Source organism: Glossina fuscipes, unplaced genomic scaffold (assembly GCF_014805625.2).
Source record: "Glossina fuscipes isolate IAEA_lab_2018 unplaced genomic scaffold, Yale_Gfus_2 0, whole genome shotgun sequence".
Classification (NCBI taxonomy): Eukaryota; Metazoa; Arthropoda; class Insecta; order Diptera; family Glossinidae; genus Glossina; species Glossina fuscipes.
The window spans coordinates 7,240,195-7,268,003 of NW_023998414.1; the positions used below are offsets into that span (position 1 = coordinate 7,240,195).

Genomic DNA, 27,809 nt, shown 5'->3' on the forward strand with positions numbered 1-27,809 from the left:
GGTTAAAGCTATTCTTAGGTATCCAACACGTCTATCGATAATCATTACATCATAAGATGTTACTAACTTAATATGGGGCGCGTGCGTAGTTAAATCTGCGATCGACAGATCTTATAGATATTACGTTATCGAAATTCCAGTATAGTAGGTGTATTAAGTCGCTTTTCAAATTTGATTTCTTTACTTTCTACTTGACATGTACTCTCCTAAGCAATTTATGAGCAGATCCTATATTCACGACACGTCACGTGTGCTGTTTTCGGTACACGTTAATAAATTTTATAATTTTATATAAATGTTTTTTGTGTTATATATATACAATTGATTTGCGCTGCGTGTACTGGTATCGGTACATGTTTTAAAAATGGTTACACACTTTCTTAGATTACATAAAATAGTAATAAGATGGTATTATGCAGTTTCCCGAAAAATGGCACAACATATTTAAATAAAATTCATTTTGAATGAATGAAATGCTTAATAAAAAATAATTAAAAAATCTCTCAACACTTTTTCCCCAGATGCATAACTTAATTAGCTTTGCAGTTCTTTTCACACGAATTCAATTCAAATGTTTATTTTTTCAAAAAAAAATAAATAAACTCATTTAAGAGTTTCTCATACTAAGAACCCACTAATAAAATAAATAAGAATTATATGTTTATATGAAAACAACATTTGGCCAACTACGCTCTAGACCAGCCATGCTCAATGTTTTTTTTACGTTTGGGCGAAAATGAACTTTAGCGGAATTCGCTATAAAAGTGAATTTTATAAAAAAAAAATTTTACATACTGAACGTTGAATATGGCTAATTAGTAGAACTATATATCTCCTAAGAGCTTAGTTGCATTAACGGTCTAATGAGATCCACCAGACACCCTAATAAACATATATTTAAATACTCTCAAAAACTACATCTAATATTAAATAAATTTGTAAAGTTTTTGTTTTTGCTAAAATTTTAAGTATCGTTCTATGTTTATATAGGAAACATTCTTATCCTTCGTTTGCCGCCAGTTTCTTCTTATTTAATAGCCTTCGCACTATTGACTCGGCCAACCATAATAACAAAGCTATACAGGTCATGGTATTAATAAAATGTATCGTTATTTTATAACCATAAGCGTCAGTGACCAGACCTGAAATATTCAAAATAAAAATAAATATTTTTATAGCGAGAACTGTAGCCATTCAAAAAATAGAAAATATTACCGAGTAAGGGACCACAGACAAAAGAAAATATTGAATTGAATATCAATTGTAAGCCGGAGGCAGCCGGCAGTCGACGCAAAGGTACATAGCTTGGCAGAATTAATGGCGAGAATAATGTACGAAAACCTTTACCAAAACCAATCATTATGAACACTATTACCACGACATTATATGAACTGGTGAGTGTAACAATTAAACGACCAATCGATATCGCAATTATACCGAAGGCGAATAATACTCGATTATCCAATTTTACTTTCTCTAAAGCGAACGGTGCTAAGAATCGCACCGATATATCCATGCCACCCAATAGCGACATGGCTAACGATATCTGTTCATTGGCATAGCCAAAGCTATTCAATATAAACGGCGTCAAGACGGAGAAATTCATTTCACCAAACATCATAATTGTGATACCCATACTTAGATTGACAAATGTGAAATCTTTCAGTAAATCTAAATCGAAAAATTTTACGACTTTCTGCAGAAAGGTCATTTTACTCTTTTCAATTTCTTCGGCTTCCAAGGCATCAATAAGACGCTGTTCTTCTAATTTTTTCTCATCATCAGAAATCTTCTGCAATAGAATTTTCTCTTCGGCACAAGTGCAACGGCATTCGTCCATATCGGGTTTCGAGTAAACGCTAGTTTTACTTATATAACGTTCTAAGTCTTCTCTCTCGCGATTAAAATAATTAGGTTTATATAATGAATTGCTTTCTTCCATTCCCCCGTTATGACCATTTTCGTATCTCTCTGTCCTTGAAGTTTTCCTTAAACTTTTCGATGCCTGATAACGAGAACATTTCTCGGTTGTTAATGATAATTTTGAGCCATACCAGCCATCGTTAGCTCTGGCCAACATCGGCGTACCTGGTTCAGTAATTTCATACCCAGGTCTATCGGGATCGTCGTCATTGAAAAGATATTGAGAAGAAAATATGCCACGTTTTTCACGTTTTTGTATTTGACAGAACTTGCATTCATAAACCTGTTGATTCTTCTCAGTTAAATTTCCGTTCGTTTCATTTAAAAATTTGTGCTTTTCCGGCTTCGATACATGCCATAGAACGGGCTGTAGAGTAATAGCACAAAGTACTGAATTTAATGCAATAGCGGCATAAATTAATATAGTGCCTTGGGCGCCATACAGCATCAATAGATATGTTGATATATGTGGAAATATAATCGCACCTAATCCAGTTATTGTCCAAGAGAAGCCAGTCGCTCGTCTACGTCTATTCTTAAAATATGTATTAACCGCTAAGGATGTAGCACCCATACTTAAACCAAGACCAATACCTAGAAAAACTCAAAGTTAACTTTCAACATTTTCACCGGTCAACCAAGATGGAAACTACCATAGATACAGGAAAAGCAGATCACATACTGGAAAAATGTTATGCAAAAGGCTGAAAGAAAGATTCCGGCAAAACACAGCATACTGCCTACAAGGGCCACCTGGCGAAATGTAAATCTTCTAAACATCGCCCCATTAACAATGCCCGCCAAAGACGAAATCGCCATAACCACATTAACGATTGTGGTCGTTTCCTTCGCATCAAAGCCCAATAATTTCATACGTTTTCTGTAGATAAAACCATATTGCTGCAAGGCGGGAAAAATTGAAAACTGCAGAAATATATAATGAAAAAAAAACAAAAAAAAAAATTTTAATTTACTTACAATTTAATAATTGAAAAATAAAAAAAAAATAAAAAAAAAGATATTAAAATATATAAAATATATAATCAAAGTATTTAAAGAAAAATTTTTAATTGGATTATACCCGTCACCGAAAGATGAAGGGTACATTCATTTTGTCAACACATTTGCCACGGCCAGAAGAAAGCTTCCGCGACCCCGCAGGGTGTATATATTCTTGATCAACATCAAGCAATTGAAGCGATTGAAGAATGCCCGTCCGATCGTCTGTCCGTTTGTTTGTCTATTTGTTTGCGTAAAGTCAGTGTTACACAGTTTTAGATTTGGCAAAAAGATTGCAAGTTCTTGCAAGCGGGTTGGACCTGATCGCAGTTCAATATAACCACCGCTTGTTTGCAAGAACACGAAAAAATTGTTCTTTTCATTCATTACCGATAAACCACAACAGCTACAACGGTAAAAAAGTGCACATACTTATGTGTACGATAGCTGAAAAAATCGACCACGCCTACTCGGTCTTATAATATATTAAAAAATTTTTGTTTCATCAAAACATTTGTAGCATCTGAAAAGATGCTTCATAGGGCATACGGCATACGGCATAGGGCAAAGTCTACGTACTATTATTAATCGGTATCAAATCTGAATCGCTCTAAAAATGTTTGTTAACCCGTCCGTCCATCTGTCTGTTAATTACTATAATAAACATAATCTTGATCGCAAAAATGAATATATATCCGCTTTGAATTTGGCAAACACCCAAGTAAACATTGCACGCAGATTGCTATTGAAAATGCGACAAATCGGTAAAACGACTCGCGTCTGCATGTTTTACTAACTGAGCACATTTCGACTTTTTAGCTTATTATAAATTAGAACAGGATAGGAATAGAAAAGAGCAGCCACGCCTACGGAAATTTTTCGGATTGCGAAAATTTAGTTTTGTCCTTTTTTTTTTAAATTTTTTAAAGCAACGGTGAAGGGCACAGAAGATTCGATCGTGGCCGAATATAATTTTCCCACTATTTATACCTTACACTAGTTGTGAATGGTTGATAATGGTTCGGATCGGCCCGCGTGTTTGACTACATATTGATGGCGTATTCTGTTTATTCTAGGGACGCATTATATGCAGAAGTTGAGTGAGTGCTTTTCTCACCTTAGAGCGAGATCGGAAACATTAAGTATTAATTATTGACTTGAATATAAATTGTTTTTCCCTTTACAAGAAACACTTATTCTAATTGATAGGTATGTGAAAGTGCGTCTTGTTGAAAACAAAGATCTAATGTTTGTTTCTCTCTGAGGTCAAAGATGTAGTGTCTGTTCTTTCGAAATCGCTTTTCATCCCTAGGTCCAAAAAAGTAACTTTTCCCTTACACGGTAACAGTTACTGCTATAAGTTTTTCAAAAAATCATTTTTTTCACTCCATTAAATAATTTATCGAATAGATAAAGAAGAAGGAGATGACTGAGGGCATGGTAAAATTTCAAAATTCGGTTTTATAAAAACAATTTTACAAGGACTTGGACTTTTAAACAAATTAATTATTCTCGAATTTGAAAACGAATTGTTTTTAAAAACAAACAACAAAAATTTATTTTTTTTAAAAACAAATTCGTGTATGCGCGTATGTGTAGTGTGTATAAAAGACTCGATCGCAGATAAGCATAATTTTCTTCTTTGTTTTTTTATATAATGAGTTTTCGAAAGGCCTTCTGCGATATGTAGCCGGAAAAATGATTCGAGGCATTATGATTTCGTTTGATCAAATCATAGCAAAGAATGTTATGTTTTAAGGCTTATCTATAAAATACATGGATAGATATCACGCAAACAAGCAGACATGCTTAAATCGCTTCGAAAATTGTACTGAATCGTATAACATAATAAAAGTCGTTGCGGTGCATACATCTGCTCAAACTTAATATATACCTTTTACCGTACGAGAGATAAGGTATAATATGTGTCGTAGTTTACGAGTAACAAATAAACAAATACGGAAAGCAAAAGTGTTCACGGTTTTTCTTACATAGGCGTGTCTTTTCATCGAATTCTTTCCCAAATTTTGTAGGAGATATCTTAATTTTTGGGAACGCAACGACGCTTACTACGGATACTATACAGTTGCACATGATCAGTTTATATAGTTTATTGAGTTATGGAGTCAATCTTTCGCATTCTTTTTATATTTTTATAAGAGGCTTTTGACGCTTTGTTGTTTACGAGTAGTGAGCGAAAAAACAATTGTTTATATGTTTTGAAAAACCGAGATGCTCATAGTTTATGTGATGTAGTACTGGGCCAAGGTGTGTCATTGAATCGATTTGCCGGTATGCAAGAAATTTTCATGTTTCTGGCAACTTTGAAGTTGTTAGATAATAAAATTTTTTAAATTTTTTAAAATTTTTTTAATTTTCTAAAAAAATTTTATGTAAAATTTTTTTTTTTTTTTTTTTTGACAAAAGTGTAAATATGTAGAAAAAAAAAAAGTTGCTTTGCGAAAAAAATTTGCATAAGTTTTACATACATGGTATGTTTACTTACGTTACTAAAACCAGCGGCAAGACATACCACCCAACCCCAGCCACCATCCGGAGCAACAAAATCTGGCCCTAGATCGCTTTTATCCCTACGCTTTGGCTTCTTCGGTTTTGTTGTTTCCCGGTAAACGGTGGCGTGAGCGTTGTTTTTCTCCGTTAGTGTTAATTTTTCTGTAACCATTATATCTGATTGTCTTCCAAAGTTGTTCTTGTTTTGTTCTCCTTGTTCCTTTTTGCTTTTCTTCATTCTTGTACGTCGTTATATGTTAAACTGCAAAAGACCATAAAAAATTCCAATGAAAATTTACTTTTTAATATTTTATATATATATATATGTTGTTGTGATTGCTGATGTGTTGGTCGTTCAACAACACCACCCATAAAATGCAATGAAAAATTAAACAAATTACAGTTCGTTAGTCAACCATTCAATTTTGCATGCGAGCAAATTCATGCGATGTAATGTATTCATTTCGTCGCTTTTAAGGAGGAGGAGAGAAAAAATGTCTTTGTAAAAATAAAAGAAAAAAGTAAGAAATGCCGCAAAAGTCAAGAAAACGATATTGGAAGCCAGCCCTTTTTTTTGTTTTTTTTGTTTTTTGTTTTTTGTTTTTTGTTTTTTGTTTATCATTTTGTTTTTGTGGCAGGCTAGACGGTAAAGCATTCACTAGACTCCTCCATTCATATCGGCAGTAAGAGAAGCATTCAAATGGTGAGATATCGACTGAAATATCTCTTAAGCACACGTATGCGCCTTTCTACAGACAGATCATTGATATTTATTTTAAATCTATACACGCTTTTTACACTTGAGAAATCGCGTAAAGCGCAAAACAATTTTCACAGATTTTCTTCATCATTACAATCGAATGCATTGCTATGCAATACGTTGCATGCCCAGTTGTCAACTGATAGGCGATTGATCAACGATGACTCAGCACAAAGTCTGAATATAAATATGTATCTTTGTGCAACTCAATCAAGGTTAAATTGCTCTACCATATATATATATATATATATTTATATATATATATATGTATATATATTTGTTGCTTTTCGGTTTTTTTATATATACAAAAAAGAACAACACCCGCTAGTTTATCTTTTCTTCTTGTAGTCCGCTTATCATTGTCATCTCTTGCAGGCGTAATGTTGACGTAAAAGAAATGACAATTTATCTTGATTGCTATCAATATCAACATTTACACGCAAATAAATATAAATATAAATACAATAATAATAAAAAAAAATCTTTTCTTAAGTCTCTTCTCTCTTCCCTTTTAGTTGAAATATGAAAATGATTTACGATCAGCGCAATTGTTGTTGTTGTTGCGCTGCCTTAGCCAACAATATTCTCACACATCTACGGAATATTAAAAGTGTCTACTCTTTCAGATAAGTATAAGAATGCTCGATACTCGTACCGTGCATTTTTTTGATACGGCACGTTTATAAATCACAACAACATTCGTTTCCCTTTGATTGGTTTACGCTAACGTTTTATATTCTTTTCCCATTTATCGTAAGCAACAAGTAACGGCGAGGTGTGCCATAATTATTTAAATTGATCTTCTATCAGCGATTATAATTTTCTCCACTTTTTTATTCACTCTTCATTTTCAATGTTCAATAAAAGCTTAAAAGTATTATGCACACAATAGACTAAACATACATACCTATATACATACATACATACATACATACGTTACCATATAAACATATATGCGACATTTTTCTCATCTTTTTTTTTTTTTTTTTTGTATTGCAAATACATTTTTTAGAAAATATTAATTTTCTCTTTTATACCCTACACGCCTTGTATATCAGAATATATTAAGTTTGTGAGGATGTATGTAACACCCAGACTTAAGGACTTAAGATAGACCCATCTTTCATTATACCGATCGTTGTAAGCGTCTGTCCATATGGCCGTCTGTCTGTCTGTCCATGTAACTTTGTTTTCAAGCTACAAATTGATATTGAAATATTTTGATGAAATTTCGTACACTCGCGTATTTTGAACTAAGGACAAACGCTGCTGAAAATGGTTCCGGTCATTCCACTTTTCCGGCCATTTGCCATCTAACGCACCATTTTGAGAGTTGTTTTATTGCCAATAATATATAGAATAGTCTTTCGACATTGTAAATTAGTATGAAAAATGTAGTTCGGGTGTGACAATTTTTTCAAACCCTTCTCTTATACCCGATCCTACGAAAACTGCGTCTTTTTGTGGTAAAAGGTTATAGTCTTCAATATTTCTTAGCGTTAATCTGTTCATAAAAGTAAATTGACAAAGAAAAGCAACCTTACCAAATTTGGACCATGGTATACCGGCGCATATAAGGTATCTGAGAAAGGTTAAATCCGTTTATGCCGAAAAGATCTAATTGTTAATGTCTTATGGTAAAAATTTTGTTCACGATAGTAATTCCACATAAAAACTAAGTGGACGCTATTTGAACTCCATGGTTCCATTTCTTGGAACGCGCTCCATGTAAGATTTCTCATGAATAGGTAGCCCTTCAGAAAAAAAGGTTTAATTTTTAATATTTTCTAATGAAAATTATTTCATAGAAGCAATTTAGCAAAAAATTAACGGTAAGATATTTGGACCAGATAGGTGTATTTGTTAGACCCCAATAAATAGATGTAAGAGCTATCATTATGAAAAGTCAGTCCTTGTATGGGGAGAACATGTGGTTTCTAGGTTTGTAGAACGGAATCTGAAAAATAATAAAATTTTTGGGAAGTGAATTAGGTTTGCTGAATTTGGATCACGTCATTTGTGATTTGCACATTCTTCAGTGTGCGGGCTTTCATGAAAGGTACAGCTTTGCAGGGAAATAATGTATAGTTTTTGGTATATTATTGACGAAACAAGTTAATAATAATACCAGGCGAAGTAGTTTAGGATATCTAACGGTCGGCCTTGCCCTGCTAAAACGTAATTTTTTCCCATATAACGACTTTTAAAGATGAGGCATTATATCGGGAGTGGTCGGAAAAGTGGACCGATGCTAACCATTTGCAATAGCGTTCGCCGATCAGTCAATGTACGTCAGTGTACCAAATTTTATCAAAATATTTCAAGAATTGCGACCTATCTATTGAATTCATGGATGGATGGACAGACGGACATACATCGATCAGTCTAATAAAATGTGCGTCACATGCATCCGCACAAACTTGATAATACGCTGTACCGTAATTCGTGTAAATGGGGAAATGCAGCGGGCGAGATGATCAAAAAACATCAGCGAGAAACTTGATAATCGGGACTTGTTTATAAGTGAAGATTTTGCTCAAGCCGAAGAAAGCAAAGGTGAAGATTGAAGTGTTGTGTTGATGACTGTTACAAATTTATACGTAAAGTTTACGCGCTTAAGTAAATTCCCAGTTCCGTGGTATGACTCTGACTTAAAGAATATTAGGATAAACGTGATGAGCGAGGAAAGAGAATTTCACGTAACAATAAAATTCACTTTCATTACATTCATTAGAGATGTCTGATATATATTTAGTTATCGGAAATAAAGTTTGGAGTCTACTTAAAGTTCATATATATTTATGATCCATCCGCATCCTGTTATTCATGTCTATCTGTCCGGCATTTGAAATTCCGTTTATGATTTAAAAAATTTCGTTTGCAAGACCAAGATCATCTTCTTCTTCTTCGTGTCTCTTATCACGCTTTCCATTTCAAATTCAAAAGTGAGCTAAACCGGTTGATAGATCAGCTCACAGTTTCTACGTAACCGTATAAAATTGAATAACTAAATCGAGGAAATATGTTTATATTGTATATATGGTTTATATAATTAATTGTGAGGTATCTGCAAATTATGCAAATAGAGGAAGATTTACATATCGTAGATAGGCTATACAACGAGTATTGCTATTAAATTCCTATCGAGGAATTGGAACAAGAAACGATAAAAGGGCAGAGTGGAATAGTACGAGATTAAAACTACGACACTTCAATTGCGTAAGGGGAGTTGATTAATTTGAAAGTTACTATACCCAAGCTGTACTGCTTAAGAAATGCCTAAAAAGATGAATTGTCATAAGCTATAAATCATTCCTTTACTTCATATTATTATTTTTTTACCTTTTCTGTTGAATGTTTTTTTTTTTTTTTTTTTTTGTAATAAATTCACAGGTCTACAAGGGTGTGCTTTCAGCTCTTGCAAATATGCATCAAAGATCCTTAAAGGCATATTAATGCCTTCTACATCTACTACAGATTTTGAATCAATTGAAAGAAGACCATAGTTCTATGACTTGACCTTTTTGCTTCACTTTCCTTTTTTTTTTTCATTCTATATATTTTCTAAGGAATAGTTTTCTATCAATGCTAATAACACTCTACGTCACTTATGGCACAGGGTATACCAAGTTTAAAGAAATCTGTATAATACGCCAAAGGACTTCAGCTGCACTCATCTATGGATAACCGATGAAATTATATTCATTTTCCCGAATGGATTTTTGGATTGTATGTTTGTTTGTCGCAAATTTATGTATGTGTTATTATATAAAAAACAACCTTCATCAATATGATAATATTAACGAAATTTGCTGCATTGACATAAAAATTTCTAAATGTTAAACGACGCAGATAGACAACAATGCTTTAAAATCGAATACAGTCCTTTGCTCATTTGACAGAATTTGTGGCAAGGGTTTAACGTGGGTTCCTGCCTGAAAGGCTTAACCCCACGGTGCGTACTACGCCCCCTGGCGAGTTAGACAATCCCCACAGAGTAGGGGCCTAAACAACACCAGAGTCTAGAACGGTTTATTGTGTATGGAACAATAAACCCCACTCTGGTCAGTGGTGAGGCCTAGCTGCACTCGACTGTTCCAGTTTGGCTAGGAACTTGCCAACCACAGCCACCACGAGTACTCCCCGAAGGGCCGTACCCAAGCAGTCAGGACTCACAAATTGATCAACGCTTGCTTCCGCCATAAGGCTTCCACTGGGCTGTTGATCAATTACCACCATCACCCGCAGGCATCCGTGACATATGTTCAAAAGTAAAAATAGGTAAAAGGGGAAAAACCTTTCCGTCAAGTCCCTTTTTTCATTTTTGCATGTATTAAATAATTTACGAAAGGGTTTTATTAATCGGCCAAAGGGAAGGCATGTTTTGACAGAATTTGTGGCAAGGGTTTAACGTGGGTTCCTGCCTGAAAGGCTTAACCCCACGGTGGCCCAAGCCACTTTAAGCGTACTACGCCCCCTGGCGAGTTAGACAATCCCCACAGAGTAGGGGCCTAAACAGCACCAGAGTCCAGAACGGTTTATTGTTTTGACAGGAAGATCTACTAAAAAAATTGCAACAACAGTTAATAGTAACGCGTGTTGGTTTTCCACAAATCAGATGACAATGCGTTTAACCAGTCGCATAACACAATGGCATGATTACTACGGATGCAGGTTCGAAACCTGCTTGCGTTCAATAGAATATTATTTTTAATTTAGATAATGCGAACACAACCCTGCTCTGATTTTTTTTTGAAAAGAGTAAAAACTCTTAAAGGCAATGCGTGTTTGTTGTTCACAAATCAGATGACAATGCGTTTAATCATTTTTGATATCACATCTTCTTTTTCTTCTTCTTCTTCATTTTAACTATAAATAATTAAATAAATAATTGCTTAGTTGTACTTGGCTACTGCGTAGTCCAGCGTTTAGGAAGGCTGCCTGTCGACGGATAAGGCTCATGGGTTCTATTCCTGTTGCGCCAAAAATTGTACTTTACTAACATTGCCCAGTTAGGGTCATTTCCCTGGTTTAACTCCATAAGCATAACGCATGATAGATAATACGTTTTTGCCTATTGACCTACGATAAATTATATATTCCTCTTGCTTTTGCTCTCGATTCTCAAAATATGCATTATTAGGCGTCGCCTTTTCTCCTCGTCATTGATGCCTGGAAGAGATTGACATTGTATTATATCTTGTGAGAGGTTGGGGGGAGAAGCTCAAACCATCAAGACTGATTGCATGTCTGATTTATAGATCAAGACGATGAGGACACGAATATGCTTAGATAAAGAAATTGGGGCGTATAATGGGAGGAGAAAAGTTTCAAGATTTTAACTGAAATAGAATCTCAAAATTGTAGTATGAGGTATTATCCGTTTGAGTGGCGCAAGATCGCATCAATTTTATACCATCGAGTGATGATGTCCAGCGAACATACGAGATCTTCTATACAAATGATTAAAGCAATTAACGTTTATTTAAATATTAACGATTTTGCTTTTGATAATTGCCGTCAATTGTATGGGACGAAAACGAATTTGTAGGTTTGGTCCTTGCAATATATAGGAGTATTGTGTTTGAGTCTTTAAATATGTGCGTGCGCGTCACTTATCGAAAAGGTTACTAGTTAAGTGCTTTAACAAATAATTTGCTGAGGTATGGGATTGTGAACGGTAGGCACTGCCAGCGCGGTTAAAGGACAGCAGTTCTGCCGGAGTGTCATGAGGGCGTACGGCCAACTTCAGGACATATACGTTATGGCACTGACAATGCCGACTGGTTCTACTAAAGAACTTGATTGTTTGACAGACTTCTTTTGTCTTTGTCGAACACGCGCCAATGCAACGCCTAAACATTGATCGATGGTCAACAGTATGGAGAGTGTTGGACATACTTTGAATATCTCATATCTCGTAATTGGTTCAGGTAACACTGAAAGACTATCGCTCACTTCTGCGAATTCCGTTAATCTTGGCGAGAAATAGTTGATGTAAATGAAATAAGTTATTTTTGTGTCCGTCTGCCCGTCTGACTAATGTCTTTGCACGTCCAAATGCCCAAAATATTTGGACAAAGTTTAATACGTTGTAGTGGGTTGAACCCAGGGCGAATCCTATTGAAAATAAAGTGTGTCGATCATTTCCTATATGCCATATTTTCAAAAAAAAATTGCAGTTTTTAAAATTTGCTTTTTTTGTTTTTTTTTTTTTTTTTTTTATCTTTAAGTCATTTTCTTTAAATATACAATAAATTTTTTAATTTCCATTATTTTTGAAGGGTTATCGCTCAAATCAAGATTGAAACTCAGGCTTATATTTTATTAAATGATTACTTTTTTTTCGTTTTTTTTTTTGAAATAAAAGTTATTGCACTTATGACGTATGGAAGGCGAGTTGAACTCTTATCTGCAAAGGAGATCACAAAAAAAAGAAAAATAATGCAATGGACCGTAAAGTTTCTTATCGTATGAGTAATAAAGGCATCATGAACTTTCTCATAAAATTTTGAACGGAATTCCTCTTCAATATTTCATTAAGTAATGTCGTTTCAAAAAATCTTTAATCAATGCTTTATTAATATATATATATATATATATGTATGTAGATACAGTGCTTACATACACAAATGCAGCGAATTTTAACTTCAATCTTTACCTTACGGCATGCAGTTGCAACGACTTCCCTCTTCGAAAGATCTAACGATCACCACTTTGACAAGAATCAAAAATAACAACACAACAATTGCTTAACAGCAATTGTGAACATCTGCAGCAGTAGACTTTGTATTAATCATTTTACATTGAATATTGAAATTATTTTTTATTTTTTTTATTTTTTGTTTTATTTTTCTTTTTGATAAACCCGTTGGGTGACTGGACAATGTATGTGGCAGACCATATCCGCCTGCCTTTATGCCTTGTATGATTATTCAGGCATAAATTAAATGCACAACAACGCGGGCGTACAACACACGGAAAAGTACATGAAGAGAGAAAGGAAGATCTTCCTAAACAAGTTTACGACTCCTCTGTGTGGCGTTAGTATATATAGTATGTAATATTTAGTATATAGTACCATATATTCAGCACATCACACTACAGCACAGCACAGCACAGCACAGCACAGCACAGCATAGCATAGCACAGCATAGCACAGCACAGTGTTAGCATTGCATAGCGTAGCAAAGCAATGGCATAGCGTAGCATAGCGTAGAGCATGTCAATACAATTTATACATATTTATATTTAGTACATTTTGTCATATATGTTACGGTAGATCGTGTGAGCAGAGTTTATCGCTTATAATTACTTGAAATAGTTGTCAGGCTAAGTGGAAATGGTCGCCGAGGACTTGTTGTCACTGTTGTGTTACAACAAACGATAAAAACGGTCAGACCGTTGTGTTGTATTTAGTTGAAAACTAAGAAGCTCAACTGATAATGAATCATGTTTTGCAACTTTACTCGGCTCATTCCAAAAAAAAAAAAAAAAAAAAAAATCAAAATTAAAAATGTACATATATACATATATATATATATATATATATATATATATTTTTATACATATATATATATAAATATATAAAAAATGATTTTTAATAAAATTGTGGCACTGGGCAAGTGATTATATTTCAGATGACCGGTTTCATTTGTCGCTGCACAAGTGTGCAGAATAAAACAGATCAAGTTCATAAATTTAATGCGTTTGCATTTGGATACGACCAAGCAAGAATAAGCGGATTTATAAGTTTAATCATAGTTTTTGGAAAAAACTCAAAAATACATATAGAATTTTATGAATCAATAAAAGGGAAGGTAACCTGTTTAGGTTATACTCTTGTAAATGATGAAGAAGAAGAGGAGCTCAGATAGACTGGATATTCTTCTATAATCGAAATTGTTAGATATTTGCGCATCATTTAGCTAAAGAACGGACTACAAAATTCTTCTTCTTTTTTGGTTCTTCTACATATTATTATAATGCGATTCTTCTTCTTTTTCGCTTCTTTCTCTTATTATTATTATTATTAGTACTATTATTATTCTTTTTATTATTATTATTCAATCCTAGTCCTATTCTAATTTTTCTTATTCTTCTTTTGCTTCTACTTCTTATTATTATTATTATTGTTCGGTTTTTATTTTTTTTCTTCTTATTCACGTTCTTCTTGTTTTCTTCTTCCCTTCTTCTTCTTATAGTTCTTCAATTCTTCTTCTTTCTATTATGGTTACTCTACTTCTTATTATTATTATTATTAATAATAAATCCGATTCCTATTCTAATTTTCCTTCTTTTTCTTCTTCTTATTATTATTATTGTTCGGTTTTTCTTCTTTTTCTTCTTATTCGGTTCTTTTTGTTTTTCCTTCGCTTGTTCTCCTTATTCTTCTTCGGTTTTTCTTCTTCCTATTATTGCTATTCTTCTTCTTCTTGTTCTTCTTGTTCTTCTTCTTTTCTTCTTCTTATTTAAATACATTTTTATCTGTGCACGAAAGCAATGTTCGCCGACATATAATCAGCGCAGACTGTAAAGAAAGAAATGTCAAAGTTACGTTAAAAGCTCTAACGTATGGGTAAAAACGATTTAGCCACATAGATATATATGTATGTGATTGCGTAACTTTCACTTTCAATTTACAATTCTTGAACCGATTGAGATAAACAAATAATAGATGTGACCTTCAATAATGAAAAAAATGAACAAGCGATTAACAAAAACGGAAAAGGTCTAGAAAAGTAGTTAATATACTTAGTTTTATTACATTATTGCGGAACAGGGTATATTAACTTCTGCGCGAATATATGTAACATCAAGTGAAACTGAAGATGGATACACGTTTTATTATGCCACGCCATTGAGAATTACTTTTTCCATGAGTTTAAATTTGCATGTCCGTTTGTCTGTCTGTCTGCCTCATATCTCCTGATTTGTGTATTTATCGGTTGCAATTTTTTAGCTATATTGTTAACATTTAATGCTCTGACTTGGGCCTAAACAAAACATAGGGCTTTATAGTATAGTAACAAGATCTAATTGTTTTCATTTATAATGAAAATTGATATAAAATCGCGATTTAATATAGAAGATGCTATCATAGCTTTGGACTAAACTAAGCTTCGTTTTTCGGATCCGTGTCCCCATAAGGTAAGCTTTCATTTGGTAAGAAGTAATTATTTTTATTGTCTTGAGACGACGAAGTTAAATAAGGAATGATATTACACAAGGTGATGTGGAGTATTCAACAGACAATTCTTGTCCGACTATGTAACGTATTAGCTTCCTCTTATCTGATGACCTTTTCAAAATAGAGATTTTCAAAACAAATGATGAGATAATTGCGGAAGTTGTAAAGTATTTTGTGATCATTGACATGTACCAGAAAAATTCGATAAAAGAAGTATTGAACCTTGGATCTTGGATTACATCGTTCTTGAGGGAGATTGTATTGAGGAATATAAGTCAAATATTTTTCTTGGTCTCTCTTACTTTCTGCAATTATTGACTGATTGTCAAACATTGAAGTATAATTGTTCATTTCGGAATAAAAGTGGATGGAGATAGGATTTGAGAAAATCATCCCTGGCTATAAAACGATTTGCTTGCTCACTTTTCGGGGCTGTTTTTAAGCTTCTTAAATATATTGAGATATTAAGATAGATTGACAGAAATTTTATGGAAATAATATTCAATCTCAAAGATGATTAAAAAAAATTCCGTCCGAATATTTGATATCCATCAATATTATTTTAGTTTCTTTTTTTTTTTTTCTTCTTTTTTTGGTATGAAAGGCATATGCAATAAAAGTCGTTTGTTTTTTTTTTTTTTTTTTTTTTTTTTTTTTTGAAACTCTTTTTGAGATTAACACCAGCTGGAATGAGTGGCATTTCTCTATGCTTTTCGGTTATTTCAAAATGGTTACACGCTGTCTTTCGCTTCACTAAATTGTTTCACATTTTATTGCATTTTTTTCATACTTGAATTCTTTGTTTTGCGTATGCAAACTTTTACTTTCTTTATTTCCGCAAGATATGCAAAAACAACTACAGAGATATGGAGGCCAGTCTACTTCGGGCTAGATCGAAAGGAAAATAAAAGGAACCAGTTTATATACTATATATTGATCAATATATGTATATATTGATATACTGATTGATATATGTATACATTGATAAAAAGTTGTTAGTTGTTGCTCAACGATTTGTCGTTTCGAGCCAAATTACGATTACGAACGAGTAAGAAACTTATATGCTTTATCTGTGGCTGAACCATTCACATCATCTCCCTTACGTGAGTAGAAGAGAAATTTCGATAATCTATACTGTTGAGTGGGCGTGCGGGTTTTCCTCATTTTTCGACATTATGGGGCCACACATAGAAAATCAGCAAAAACTTGGAGAAAACAAACGCTTGCAGTCTAGGCTACACTATAGGCGCGCACGATTTTGAATGAGTTTTCCACATTTCTTGCCATATTTGAAAACAATCTTTTTATTTTTGCAAACCGGGAAAACGGTTAGTATAAGCACTATGCAGATCCAATTGAAATTTTGATACTAGTTAGGTCAATACAGGTCAATAGGTCAATACGTATGCAATATTCAGAAGAAAAATTCAAAGATCCTATAAGTCATACATACACATATATATATGTATATATATTGCATACGTATTGATGAAACAAACATACTTTAATTTTTCGATGATGAATGTAAAAATGACGCTTTAAGGTATCATATATCATAGAAGTGGAGAAATTTCTTTAGAACTCTTCAACTATTGTAAATAATGTGAGTCTTATAGCTTCTTACTCCTGGCATCGTAAAGATTTATTATATATTTTATGATATTTTATGAAAACAAATAAAAAAACAACTGAAAAGAAAGGATGAAAGATTTTTATACTGTTGTTCATATGTTTTTAAAATCTTCTTTAAATTTGTTAAACATAAATATTTACACAAGACCACTGCTCTCTATGGTCATATTTAGCATGAAGTTCTAGGATGTATTTGAACAAAGATCTCTGGTTATTAAATTTGCACAATGATAAATGTGGTGTAAAAACCCAATATTTATATACTTTATTACAGCCTCTGTCTGTATCATCATACATATATATATATATATATATATATTCTTAATCAGCTTCTGCGCGACAAAGTCAAAATCCCCTGCTCTTTTCTACTGAACTCGAATAAGTACAATTTCCTATGCATATGACTGCAACTGTTTACATTTACATTTATATATATATACGAATGTAGATATGTAAATATGTTTGCTAATACCTGTGTGTGTGGGTGCATTTAAACTAACTGCAATCTACAATAAGATGAGATACGCTTTACAAAAATTTCAAAACACTGAGCATTAAAGGCTTTTCAAAATGTCAGAGAAGATTGTAAAAATCAATTGTTAATATAATTATAATTGCTGAGTTTGTTTGGAATTTCTTTTTATTTTCAAAAAAAAACAAAATTTACCAAAATACAAAATTTATCACGTTCTGTATACAATATGTTTTTAGGGAAGTTTACAACAGTCTTATATCTCAGACCACTTGAAATGTTTGTCGTATTGTGTTCGTTATAATCTTAAACAAAAATTTTTCATTATGATCGCCTCGCTTAAGAGGCAAAAAAGGAGCTAAGATAATAATACAGGGATATAACCATAAATTTTGTATAGGTTCGTATGTATGTAGGAATCTAAATATAACGAATGTAAATGCAAGAGCAATTGACAGCATGAGTTAAGTTAAGAGTTTAAAAAGAAAAATTACTGACAATATTTCGGTTTAATATTTCATAAATGTATAAAATTTTTTTTTTTTTTGTAATTTTCAAAACATACAAGAAATTTATTGAAAATTTTAACGTAGGAGGAGTTGGGTTTGTTCTTTTGTTTTTGTTTCGCTTTTTTCCTTTTTTTTTTTTTGCTCAATATATCCCTAAAGGGATTTGTTACATGTGGTAATAGGCACGAATACTTATGTTTATGTATATATATATATATATATATATATATATAATAATAATAAACTGACATTTTGTTGTTGATTTATGTCTACTTGTCTGTCTATTTGTTAAGAAAGTGAAATATGTTTCTCCTTAGATTATATATGACCATAATCGTAAAAATAAGTTTAACAATGGCATGTGTCTCGAAACCGTTAATTTAAACATTAAAATAAATTATAATCTCTTTCGTGACAGACATTTTCAAAATTATCTAATATATATTATTTAATAAAATATTATAATAATAATAAAACTCATATGCGGTTGCATTTCCTTTGCTTTAGGCCCAGTATACGTATTAAACAAGTTTAATTTTTTGTCTTTCATCTTACTTAACTCTATGTGTTTCGCTATGAGTAAACCAATAGCATTTCATTTGAAATTTCGCTGAAAAGAGGAAAGTGGAAAAACCTTTGTATAAAATAGGTAAAAAAAGACAGAGAGAGAAAGATAGAGAGAGAGAGAGAGAGCGAGGCCAGATTAGATCAGTTAGTTAAAGTGTTAGTCATAGAGTGAAAAATGTATTATTTTGGAAAATTTGATTACGACTCAAAAGGAATTATTTATTATTCGGTATCGATACTCATATCAAATCTAATTTTACTTATAACAGACAATAAATGAATGAATAATCGCTTTAATTAGTTCTCTAGTTTTTCAATTTTTCTTTTCTTTTTTTTTTTTCTTCATTTCTCTTTTATGTCCCGAACCTGTCTCTAAGCTATTAAGCTATTTTAGCAAAGATTCATTGTCCTACTGTTGGGACGGACATCAAAAATTTTAATACTTCATCAGAAGGAAGCGTCAGAGACCTCATAGGGCATATATATTCTAAAACGTTTTAACGCATGTCCGACTGTCCGTCTATGTTATGTCTGTTGTAAGCATTCTCTTGGCCGCAAAATTGGAGCGATCGATTTCAAACTTGGCAGAAGCATTGGAAGTTCTTGCACGCAGGTTGGGCCAAATCGAACGAAAGACACGCGTACAACAGCATGTAAGCTGAACCAGCAACATTATAGTGTATCAGAATTGAATTTTTTTTTCAATAACTTTTTAAGACACAGCAACATGATTCGGAAACCCCTTAATGTGTATAAATCCTTGGCCAGTTTTGCTGATTACTCATAAACTACAACAGGGCAACACTCTTTTAATACATATTTTAATATCGGAATTCATCTAACCCTGTCCGTCTGTGCGTTTGATCATTGTAAACATTGAAGATATCGCCTGAAAATTTGCAAAAGAATTTAAAATAAACGCAAACTTTTTAAAGGGCACGCCTACACCTTTCACACGCCAGTACACGACAAAAACTGAGAACGCAATTCTGCTTTCTTTGTTCATATACTGCAATGAAAGAACGACATAAATTTCCATAAAATTTTTGCAAAAAATAGAAAAAATTCAGCCGTCAATAGGTTTCGAACCTGCATCCATAGTAATCATGAAATTCTGTTATGCGCCCCTTGATTTTATTTACTGAATATATTGATGACATTATTTAGATATATATATAATGACTAATTATGTTAATAATATAGTCTGAACTCTCTTTTAGCTTTGGACTTTCTTTATAACCTCGATCATGTTATTACGTATATTTCGTTTAGCATTTAAAAGTCTACCAATACATATGCACTTTTAAACTCTAGAACTATAGATCGTATAGCAAAGTCCCATTGACCATTATCGGTTCATTTCACATATTTAGTGAAAGCATTGATCTGTGAATGTGTATTATGTGAAGTACTCGCCTTGGTTACTACTTATAGTGAGAGAGAGAGAGAAAATCTCTGCTATATCGGGCAGAAGAGATATGTATTTATATGTGAGATTACTTAACGCGAAGAAAAGAACAATGATGAGCCGAAAGTAAGATTTTCGATGAAATATTGAGATGGACACGCAAGTCTGTCAACTGCATAAGTATGTATGACTTTCTCCCTTACAAGCATCTATATATTGTTTACACTATGAAATTTTTGTTTATAATATGGAAAAAATTCGAAAATTTGTTTTGAACGAAATATGGTTTTTTTACACATGCAATAAAAGTATTCTCACTACCAATCCGCGTGCAAAAACTTGAAATGTTTGTGTCGAAGCTTCATTTTTGCGGTCATTAGAATGCTTATAATGCGCTTTCGGGTAATTGCTTATGCTCATAGGCAACAAGCAAAAGCCATGCGATAAAAATTTCTACAAAAATTGGTTTTTATTTAATAAAATCAAACTGAGACGTCTACTAAAAATTGTTTATAATAATAATAATAATAATAATAATAAAAAAATATATGTATTGGCTATGGGAAAGCTAATCAGATTGAATTTCAATAGATTAGCGCACGTTACTACCTGTAGATAATTTTATTTGTTAGGTCAAGGCAAGCGAGTAAAATGAGTCATGTGATGTTTTTATTGTTTAGCGTATCTCTTGAGGGATATAAAAGAGCTGGTTTGAATGCCCTTCAAAAATTAGTTGCGAAGAGCCGAATGAATAAAGTGTAGTGTATAAAGTGCATTGACAAGATTGCATTTGGCTCCAGAATGGAAGCAATGCATCGATTGCTTGTAAGAGCTTATGTGACACATTGGGAAGAGTAGTTGTGATAGTAGTTCGGACCAGCCAAAGATAATTTGCCAAATTTTATTCCGGGGATTTCAGTCTCAAGGAAGATCGCCGATTGGAGTGATAATGACACTTTGCTGTCCATGCTGGAGCAAGTCGGCATCCACTACTCGACTACTGAAGAACACATCAAACATCTTCAAATATAAATGATTTATTGAAAATACCACTCAACTTTTCCGCCAACCTAATAGATATTGAAGTAATAAAATGCAGTTGACGTTAGAAGCCGAAGAAGGGAACTCGATAGTGAATTAAGTTTCCCCTTTTTGCTTAATCTTAACACTATTGTGAGGCAAAGGTAAGTTGAGCTGGTGCGGATGAATGCAATATCCAGAAGGACTTAAAGTAGATCGATCCTCTATGATGCCCATGTAAAATGTGTGAAGTATTTGTGAAATGATCTAAGCTTTTTTGTCCGTCTGCCCGTCTTTTTTCCTTGTAGTCAACTGACAGGCCACACTTTTTGAATACGATTCTGAAAACGATGTTGAAAATGGTTCGGATCGAAGCACCTTTTCTTCTATTTCCCTTATTATACTTTATATTGAAAAATCGTTTAATGAATACTTAGGATATACAATGTTGGGTCGCGGCCTATCATAGGCTATCCACTTGATGTTAAATATTAATTCAATGAAAGACATGTGATGAGAAAGTATTGAGAGAAATGGTTGGAAAAATTCGTAAATCAAACTGAAAAGTGAACGATATCGGCCGAAAATAACGAACTCATTGGGCGAAAAATTGAAGAGAAAAAAATAGCAACAAATGAGAAGAGAGGACGTAAAGTGAAGAAGAAGAATATGAAAATGAAAAGAAAAACATAAAAAAAACATAAATTATATATATACATACATCCGTAGTCATCAAAATAAATAATTTTTTTGTTTAAATATTACTGATGGCCCTTACGCTAATACGCTTATCTCTGTTTATAACGAACTTACGCATGATTAATATGCGCGACCCAAGAAGCACGATACGCTTTCTGAAAGCTATGCTTCATTATGAATATGAATGGATATATCGTATCGGTTTTCCTAATGAAATATTTTTTTCAAATTCGTCACAAAAAATGTCTTTTAAGTTTATCAAATATTCATAATACATATTCATAATAAAATAATACATATTTGTAATACATAATACATATGCACATATCATATACATATTCATCATGTTCATACACATATATTCATATTCATAATAATGTAATAAATATTCATAATATATATTCATATACATATTGATATGCATTCATATACATATATATATATATATATAATAGATATTCAATTATTCGCATACAAGTATGAATCTGCTATATGTCATACACAGTATCTGTATATAGTTAACCAGCAGATTTCTTAGTTACAATAAGCTTAGTTTATCCATCTAAAATAAATACAAAAATTTATGTGAGGTACTAGAAAAACAAACAATAAATTATAAATATTGCTCATCTTGCTGTATAAGAAAATGAATGATGAAGTCATGCTTTTCCGTTTGTTCGTTAAAATCCCGCGATTATAATTACAAAACTTTGTTAAGAAGAAGAAAATTGATTTCAAGTCTAATATGTTGCAGAAAATCATTCAGCTTTTTAGGATTTGCCCGTGTCATATAAAGAATATATATATATATATATATATATATACAGATATATATCTGGAAAAAATTAGACGGACAAAGTAATGATTTTTCGTTTCCATAGTTACTATGGGATATTTTCGCTTATACTTTCGGATGTTTTAGAAATTATAAAACGATACGATTTCAATTCTCTTTTTACTTTTGATTTTCCCTTTATCATGGTCTTAGCATATCTTGACGCGATATAATTATTGTTTGAATATAAGGAAATTGTTGGTGCAAAAAAAACTATAATCGTTCGTTCGCTTCTTTAGCCTAAATTTATAAGATATCGCATAACATAAACACACACACACACACACATACATACATATATATATATATATATATATATATAAATATAAATATACACGTATATTGCGTTGAACTAAAAGTTAATATAATAAAATATTTAAAAAATTTTTCTTCAATGCCTATTAAGAAATGCTACGATGTTTAAATCCGAATTAAGTTCGATAATATTAACGATCTAATGGGAAAAGTCATTTTAACTTCATAATGGAAGGAATTTTTTCTCTCTTTTAGTAACTAGAATTTATAAACATTGATAATAAGCGAATATATTATATTTCCATTTATCACTAAAGTCGCAATCACCAAACTGGCCGTGAAGAGATATCGAAATAATTAAAATTTTTCATACGGCAAAAATTGAACTTTCATACACACATCTTCATTATAATCTGGATTTTGCTGTTGTTCAAAAGAGGCGTAGGAGAATTACTTCTTCATCGCGGTAAAGCATAGAAGTTCTCTACCGAACGTTTTATGAAGTTTCCTGATAAAAACTTATAGCTAATAACGGCGTTTATGTAGTTGAATGAAATTCATTTTTGATAAACGGAAAAACGTACTAAAAAAAAAAAAAACTCTTAACATTTTATCTCTGTGCTCATCATAGGAAAATATGCAGAGCTACTATTATGCGGGATTATATTTTCGTAAGTATAAGGAAATGAATCGAATTTGACGATAAAGATAAAGAGATGGAATGTAATGGTCTCACTAAAGACACAATTTCTGCACTGGCTTACATTTTTAGAAACGTTGTAGATCCGTTGGTCGCGCTCTCTAGCCATATGCCATTAGATGTCTTGCCACGAGAACGGAAGAACTTGTTTTATAAGAACAGTCATGTCTTCATTTTGTTTTTCAAAAAACGGAAAACAAATTTCTTTTATTTACTCTAACACTCACATAAATGTGGAAAAGATTTTTCATATATTTATTTTTTTCTATAAATTTAGGGAAAAATTACTTCATTTTCATGTCAAAAAATTCATCGTAAAAAATGCTGCTTCTGAGCATCAAAAAATTATTGGGCGAGAAGTTAGCCCGCCGTCGGTTGAGCTGGATAGCGGGTTAAGAAAATAGGAAATGGAAGCCAATAGAGTCGTCCATTAAGGCCACACCGGTTGGAGGGCACTAATTGCAAGCAGCGGCTGCTACTTGCAATACCTAATGCTAGTTTGGGGAATAGTTTTACTACGTAAGCGTTATGGATAGTAAAGCGTGCATATTGCTGCTACGGCCCGATAGTATCTTTGGAAAATTTCTACCCTTGACTCGCATAGCAAACATAGAAAAATTCCATATATGTCAAGACAATGATTTGATTTTTTCTTTTTTGTTGCGTGTTTGCAACGCATACAACTTGATTTTCTATACTATATGAGCGCTATATACGTTGTTTTCGTTATGTTATTTAATTTCTATTATAATGTTTTGAGCTTTTTTTTTTTTTTTTTTATTACTTTTCTCAGTAAATCATCATTTCTATCATCAGTATTTTTCATTATTATTATTATTTTTTTTTTAGCAAAGACACAACCCACAAAAAAATGTGTGAGCTATCTTCATCACTTTAGTAAAAACGAAATGATAAAATGAAAAAAAACATTTCAATTGGTATTCTCTAGCCTTCCTCCTCTTCTTGAGAACATTCCAAATGCAAATGTAACGAACAACTTTATTTACTCACCTTACGTATTCGAGTTTCTATATATATTACGAAAAATTTCTAGAAATTTATTTATGTTGAAGTTGTTGCTTATACAGCTTTATTGAATGAATGAATGAATATATTACGTAAATAATTACATGTTTTACAAACAAAAAAAAAAAAAAAAAAAAACAAAAAAAAAAACTGAAGAAAAGAGAAACATTTTCTTCTTCCCTCCCTTTCGTTTCATTTTCTATTTACTGTTGTTGCATTGTTAGACAAATTATTTTATTTTTATTTTTTTTTTCCTTTTACAATTTTTACATATATTCCACACGTATGCATCTCTTCTATTGATAGATAATTACAAGCGAAAAACGAATTATTATTAATAATAAGGGACCAAGTTATCTGTTTTGTGGTTTAATTTAGAAAAAAAAAAAAAAATAAAAAAAATAAAAAAGTGCACAAAACAAAACATTTTGATATAATACAAATTTAAAAAAAAAAAAATAATAATAATAATAATAATAATAAATAATAAGAATAATCAAAGAATTTTCTTGTTTTTTGTGTTTTCTTTTTTTGTTTTTTTGTTCATTTTTCTTATGCTAAATTAATTTACTGATCAATTTTTAGTTGCTTATAATTTGAACAACAACTTGTTTTTATGCAAAAATTTAAAAACCAGATTAAGCGGCCAAATGGGCGACTGTAAAGCTTTAAATATATTATTTACATACGTACACATATAAATATCTATCAATTTATTATATGTACGTCTATGTATATAATAGTTAGTCTAAAAAGTCATAAGCGTTCAGCTCTAGTGCAAATTCATTAAATCATTTCAGTCATTTCAGATGCTATGCCAAGTTAAATAAGTCACTACTACATGCTACTACGAAAAATTGTGAATGCCATCTGGTTAACAAAATTGTTGCGTTGAACTAGGAGGAATGCTACTAAGCTAAACTTTGCGACTTAGTAAGACCACCGTAAATGATTTTCTGAATTTGCTTTAATTATTTCACTTTTCTCTCTATTATGAATTTTCGCTTGAATTTTAAGATTTAATTAATTAATCTCGTAGTTATGCATCACAATTCTTATCATTCATTCTGGTGAACATCATGAATACATCATAATTAGTATTCTGTTTTTTTTTTTTTTTTTTTTTTATAATGTTCTTGCACAAATATTCGTTTTTTTTTTTTACGCCTAAAGCAAAGTATATAGCTCCGCTACTCAGGTTCTAAACACAATATACCCGATATATGATTCTAAGTAATCGCATAGGAAGGCAAATATTATTGGCAATTACTTTAACCCTCTTTTGCTGCATAAACGTTTGCCAGTAAAATTTGTTAAAGAAATACCAGATCAGATTTTCTTTTTTTTAAAGACTCTTTTCATAGAAATATTCATACACATTCGTTTGAACACGTGCACCGTTTTCAGTGCACGCTCGAATGTGTTTGTAATTAAAAATTAATTATTATTATGTTGATGTTTGCAATACTGTTTAAGGCATGTACCGCGAACGGTACATGCGGCATGGCAATTAATTAACAGCGAATATTGACAATGGTTACTTGACTATTGCTTGCTTCGTATTTTTTTATATTATAAATATATAATGAATTTGTTTTTGTTTCCCCCTCGTTATATGGCGCATTTTATGTTTTTTTCAATTTTTATAATTACAAAGAACACATATATTTTCTTATAAGTATAAAAAAGTAATACAGTGCACGTGGCAAGAAGAAAATAGCATCTACTTATAAGCAGTTCAGCAAGGAATGTGTTAAACATGTTACCTCGTAAATCTTCGTTTCGTCTTTTTCTTTTTCTGTTTTTTTTCGTACACCTGCACTTGTCAAAGTCTAACACATTGCGGATTTAATTAAAAAAAAAAAAAATTTAATATCTTTATAAAATTCGCATTCAATTGGTGGTACATTGTTCACCCTAATGCTAAATTCTGATCGTTAGATTTGTTCCGAGAAATGGAAGAGATTCAGGTCTTATAAAAGACAACTTCCCCCTGGCGATGAAATACAGTCGCGCATGGACCGAAAAACGACTTGTGCAAAATCTCGCGTATGCGCGAGTCTGTGAACTACACGGTAACGAAAAAACATTTCGAGATTTGAGTATGTTGGGTCATGCTTGCTGGTCCTATATGCTTCATAAAGGCAGAAGAAGAAGTTTGACATGAATCAGTTCGACCAAAGTATTCAGTTATTCTCCAACGAAGAATGTTGGCCTATTAATCGATAGGCATAGACGCATCACACATGCTATAATATACGCAACTTTTTGAAGTGAATACTAAAATAGGGTTTCATGAAACTATTGCAATAACCTTGAAGTTTTACATTTTACTCGACTGCATTCAATCATCGAATTCTCGTCGCTCAAAGAAATATTGTCTAAAATGCGAAAGCCGTTTAAAATATTTTACACGGTAAGGCGGGTAAGGTTTTTGTAATCTACGAATTCCCGATACTATCGCATAATTATTTTACACAATGAAAAGATGTACGCATGCGTAGTCGTACAAGTAACAATCGGAATGTTCGCGACTTTAAATTTCAAATAGGGTAGAGTTTGCTTTGGTCGCAACTATAGTGAGTGTTCAGTCGATGAAGACATAACACTTACCGATCGGGCACACACCCATTAGGATGCGGCAACCACCACCTACAGCATCCTAGAACTCTCTCTCTCTCTCTCTCTCTCTCTCTCTCTTTCCTCATCATTTTAGACGAACAAAGGACATCATCTGAGCGATTGGTCATTTAAAAAAAAAAAAACAAGGAAAAAAGCATGAATTCCTGATACTTTTTGATACGAATGCATATGTATTTTCATTATTATTTTCATTTTCCTTATTTATTTTATTTGTCAATATATATAAATATATAGATGTATACATACATACATATATATTTTAATGCATAAATTTTAAACATTAAAATTCATTTAGATAAACTCAAGCTATGTGTTCATTGCATTGACAAGCATAGCTGTGACGTATAGCAAACAGCCAATGCGTTGTTAAGTATTAAAAATATTTGCATTTCTTAGCTTCACTTACTATATCACAGTTAGTGTTAATGGAACGCTTTTGTTTTCCTATTCCGCGTTTAATGTTAAGCAAAAATATTTAATTTATTGTATTATTGTATTGATTGTACTTCGCGTTGCGTTTCGTTGGTTTTTTTTTTTATTATTAATTTTTTATTTATTTATTTATTTATTTATTTATTTGTTTTGTTTTTTCTTTTTCTTTTTTTTTTTTTTTTTTGTGATTTTTACATACAAACACAAATGCGTATTCGAATTGGGATT

General features: G+C 32.1%; 1 protein-coding gene across 3 annotated transcripts; it reads right to left on the bottom strand.

The window, feature by feature from the left end:
• Nucleotides 1-207: 207 nt before the first annotated feature.
• Nucleotides 208-27,693, bottom strand: LOC119634867. Of its 3 annotated transcripts, none has more exons than XM_038029315.1 (5): nt 27,556-27,693; nt 5,429-5,695; nt 2,577-2,847; nt 1,216-2,517; nt 208-1,142 (listed from the first exon to the last, which is right to left on the bottom strand). In XM_038029315.1, exons 2-5 carry the CDS (start codon nt 5,669-5,671, stop codon nt 1,000-1,002), a joined length of 1,959 nt encoding a protein of 652 aa, XP_037885243.1. In that variant the 5' UTR covers nt 5,672-5,695; nt 27,556-27,693; the 3' UTR covers nt 208-999. The 3 variants fall into 3 exon arrangements, with proteins under 3 accessions (XP_037885243.1, XP_037885405.1, XP_037885319.1); XM_038029477.1 differs by lacking the exon at nt 27,556-27,693 and adding an exon at nt 27,120-27,374; XM_038029391.1 differs by lacking the exon at nt 27,556-27,693 and adding an exon at nt 12,855-13,639.
• Nucleotides 27,694-27,809: the final 116 nt, after the last annotated feature.

Excerpts from the sequence above, each read along its gene's own strand:
- LOC119634867 (XM_038029315.1), bottom strand. The coding sequence starts at position 5,671 with ATGAAGAAAAGCAAAAAGGAACAAGGAGAACAAAACAAGAACAACTTT. Across the intron at positions 2,518-2,576 it reads CTGCTTTTCCTGTATCTATG|GTATTGGTCTTGGTTTAAGT; the intron begins GTAGTTTCCATC and ends GAGTTTTTCTAG. Across the intron at positions 1,143-1,215 it reads TGTCTGTGGTCCCTTACTCG|GTCTGGTCACTGACGCTTAT; the intron begins GTAATATTTTCT and ends TGAATATTTCAG.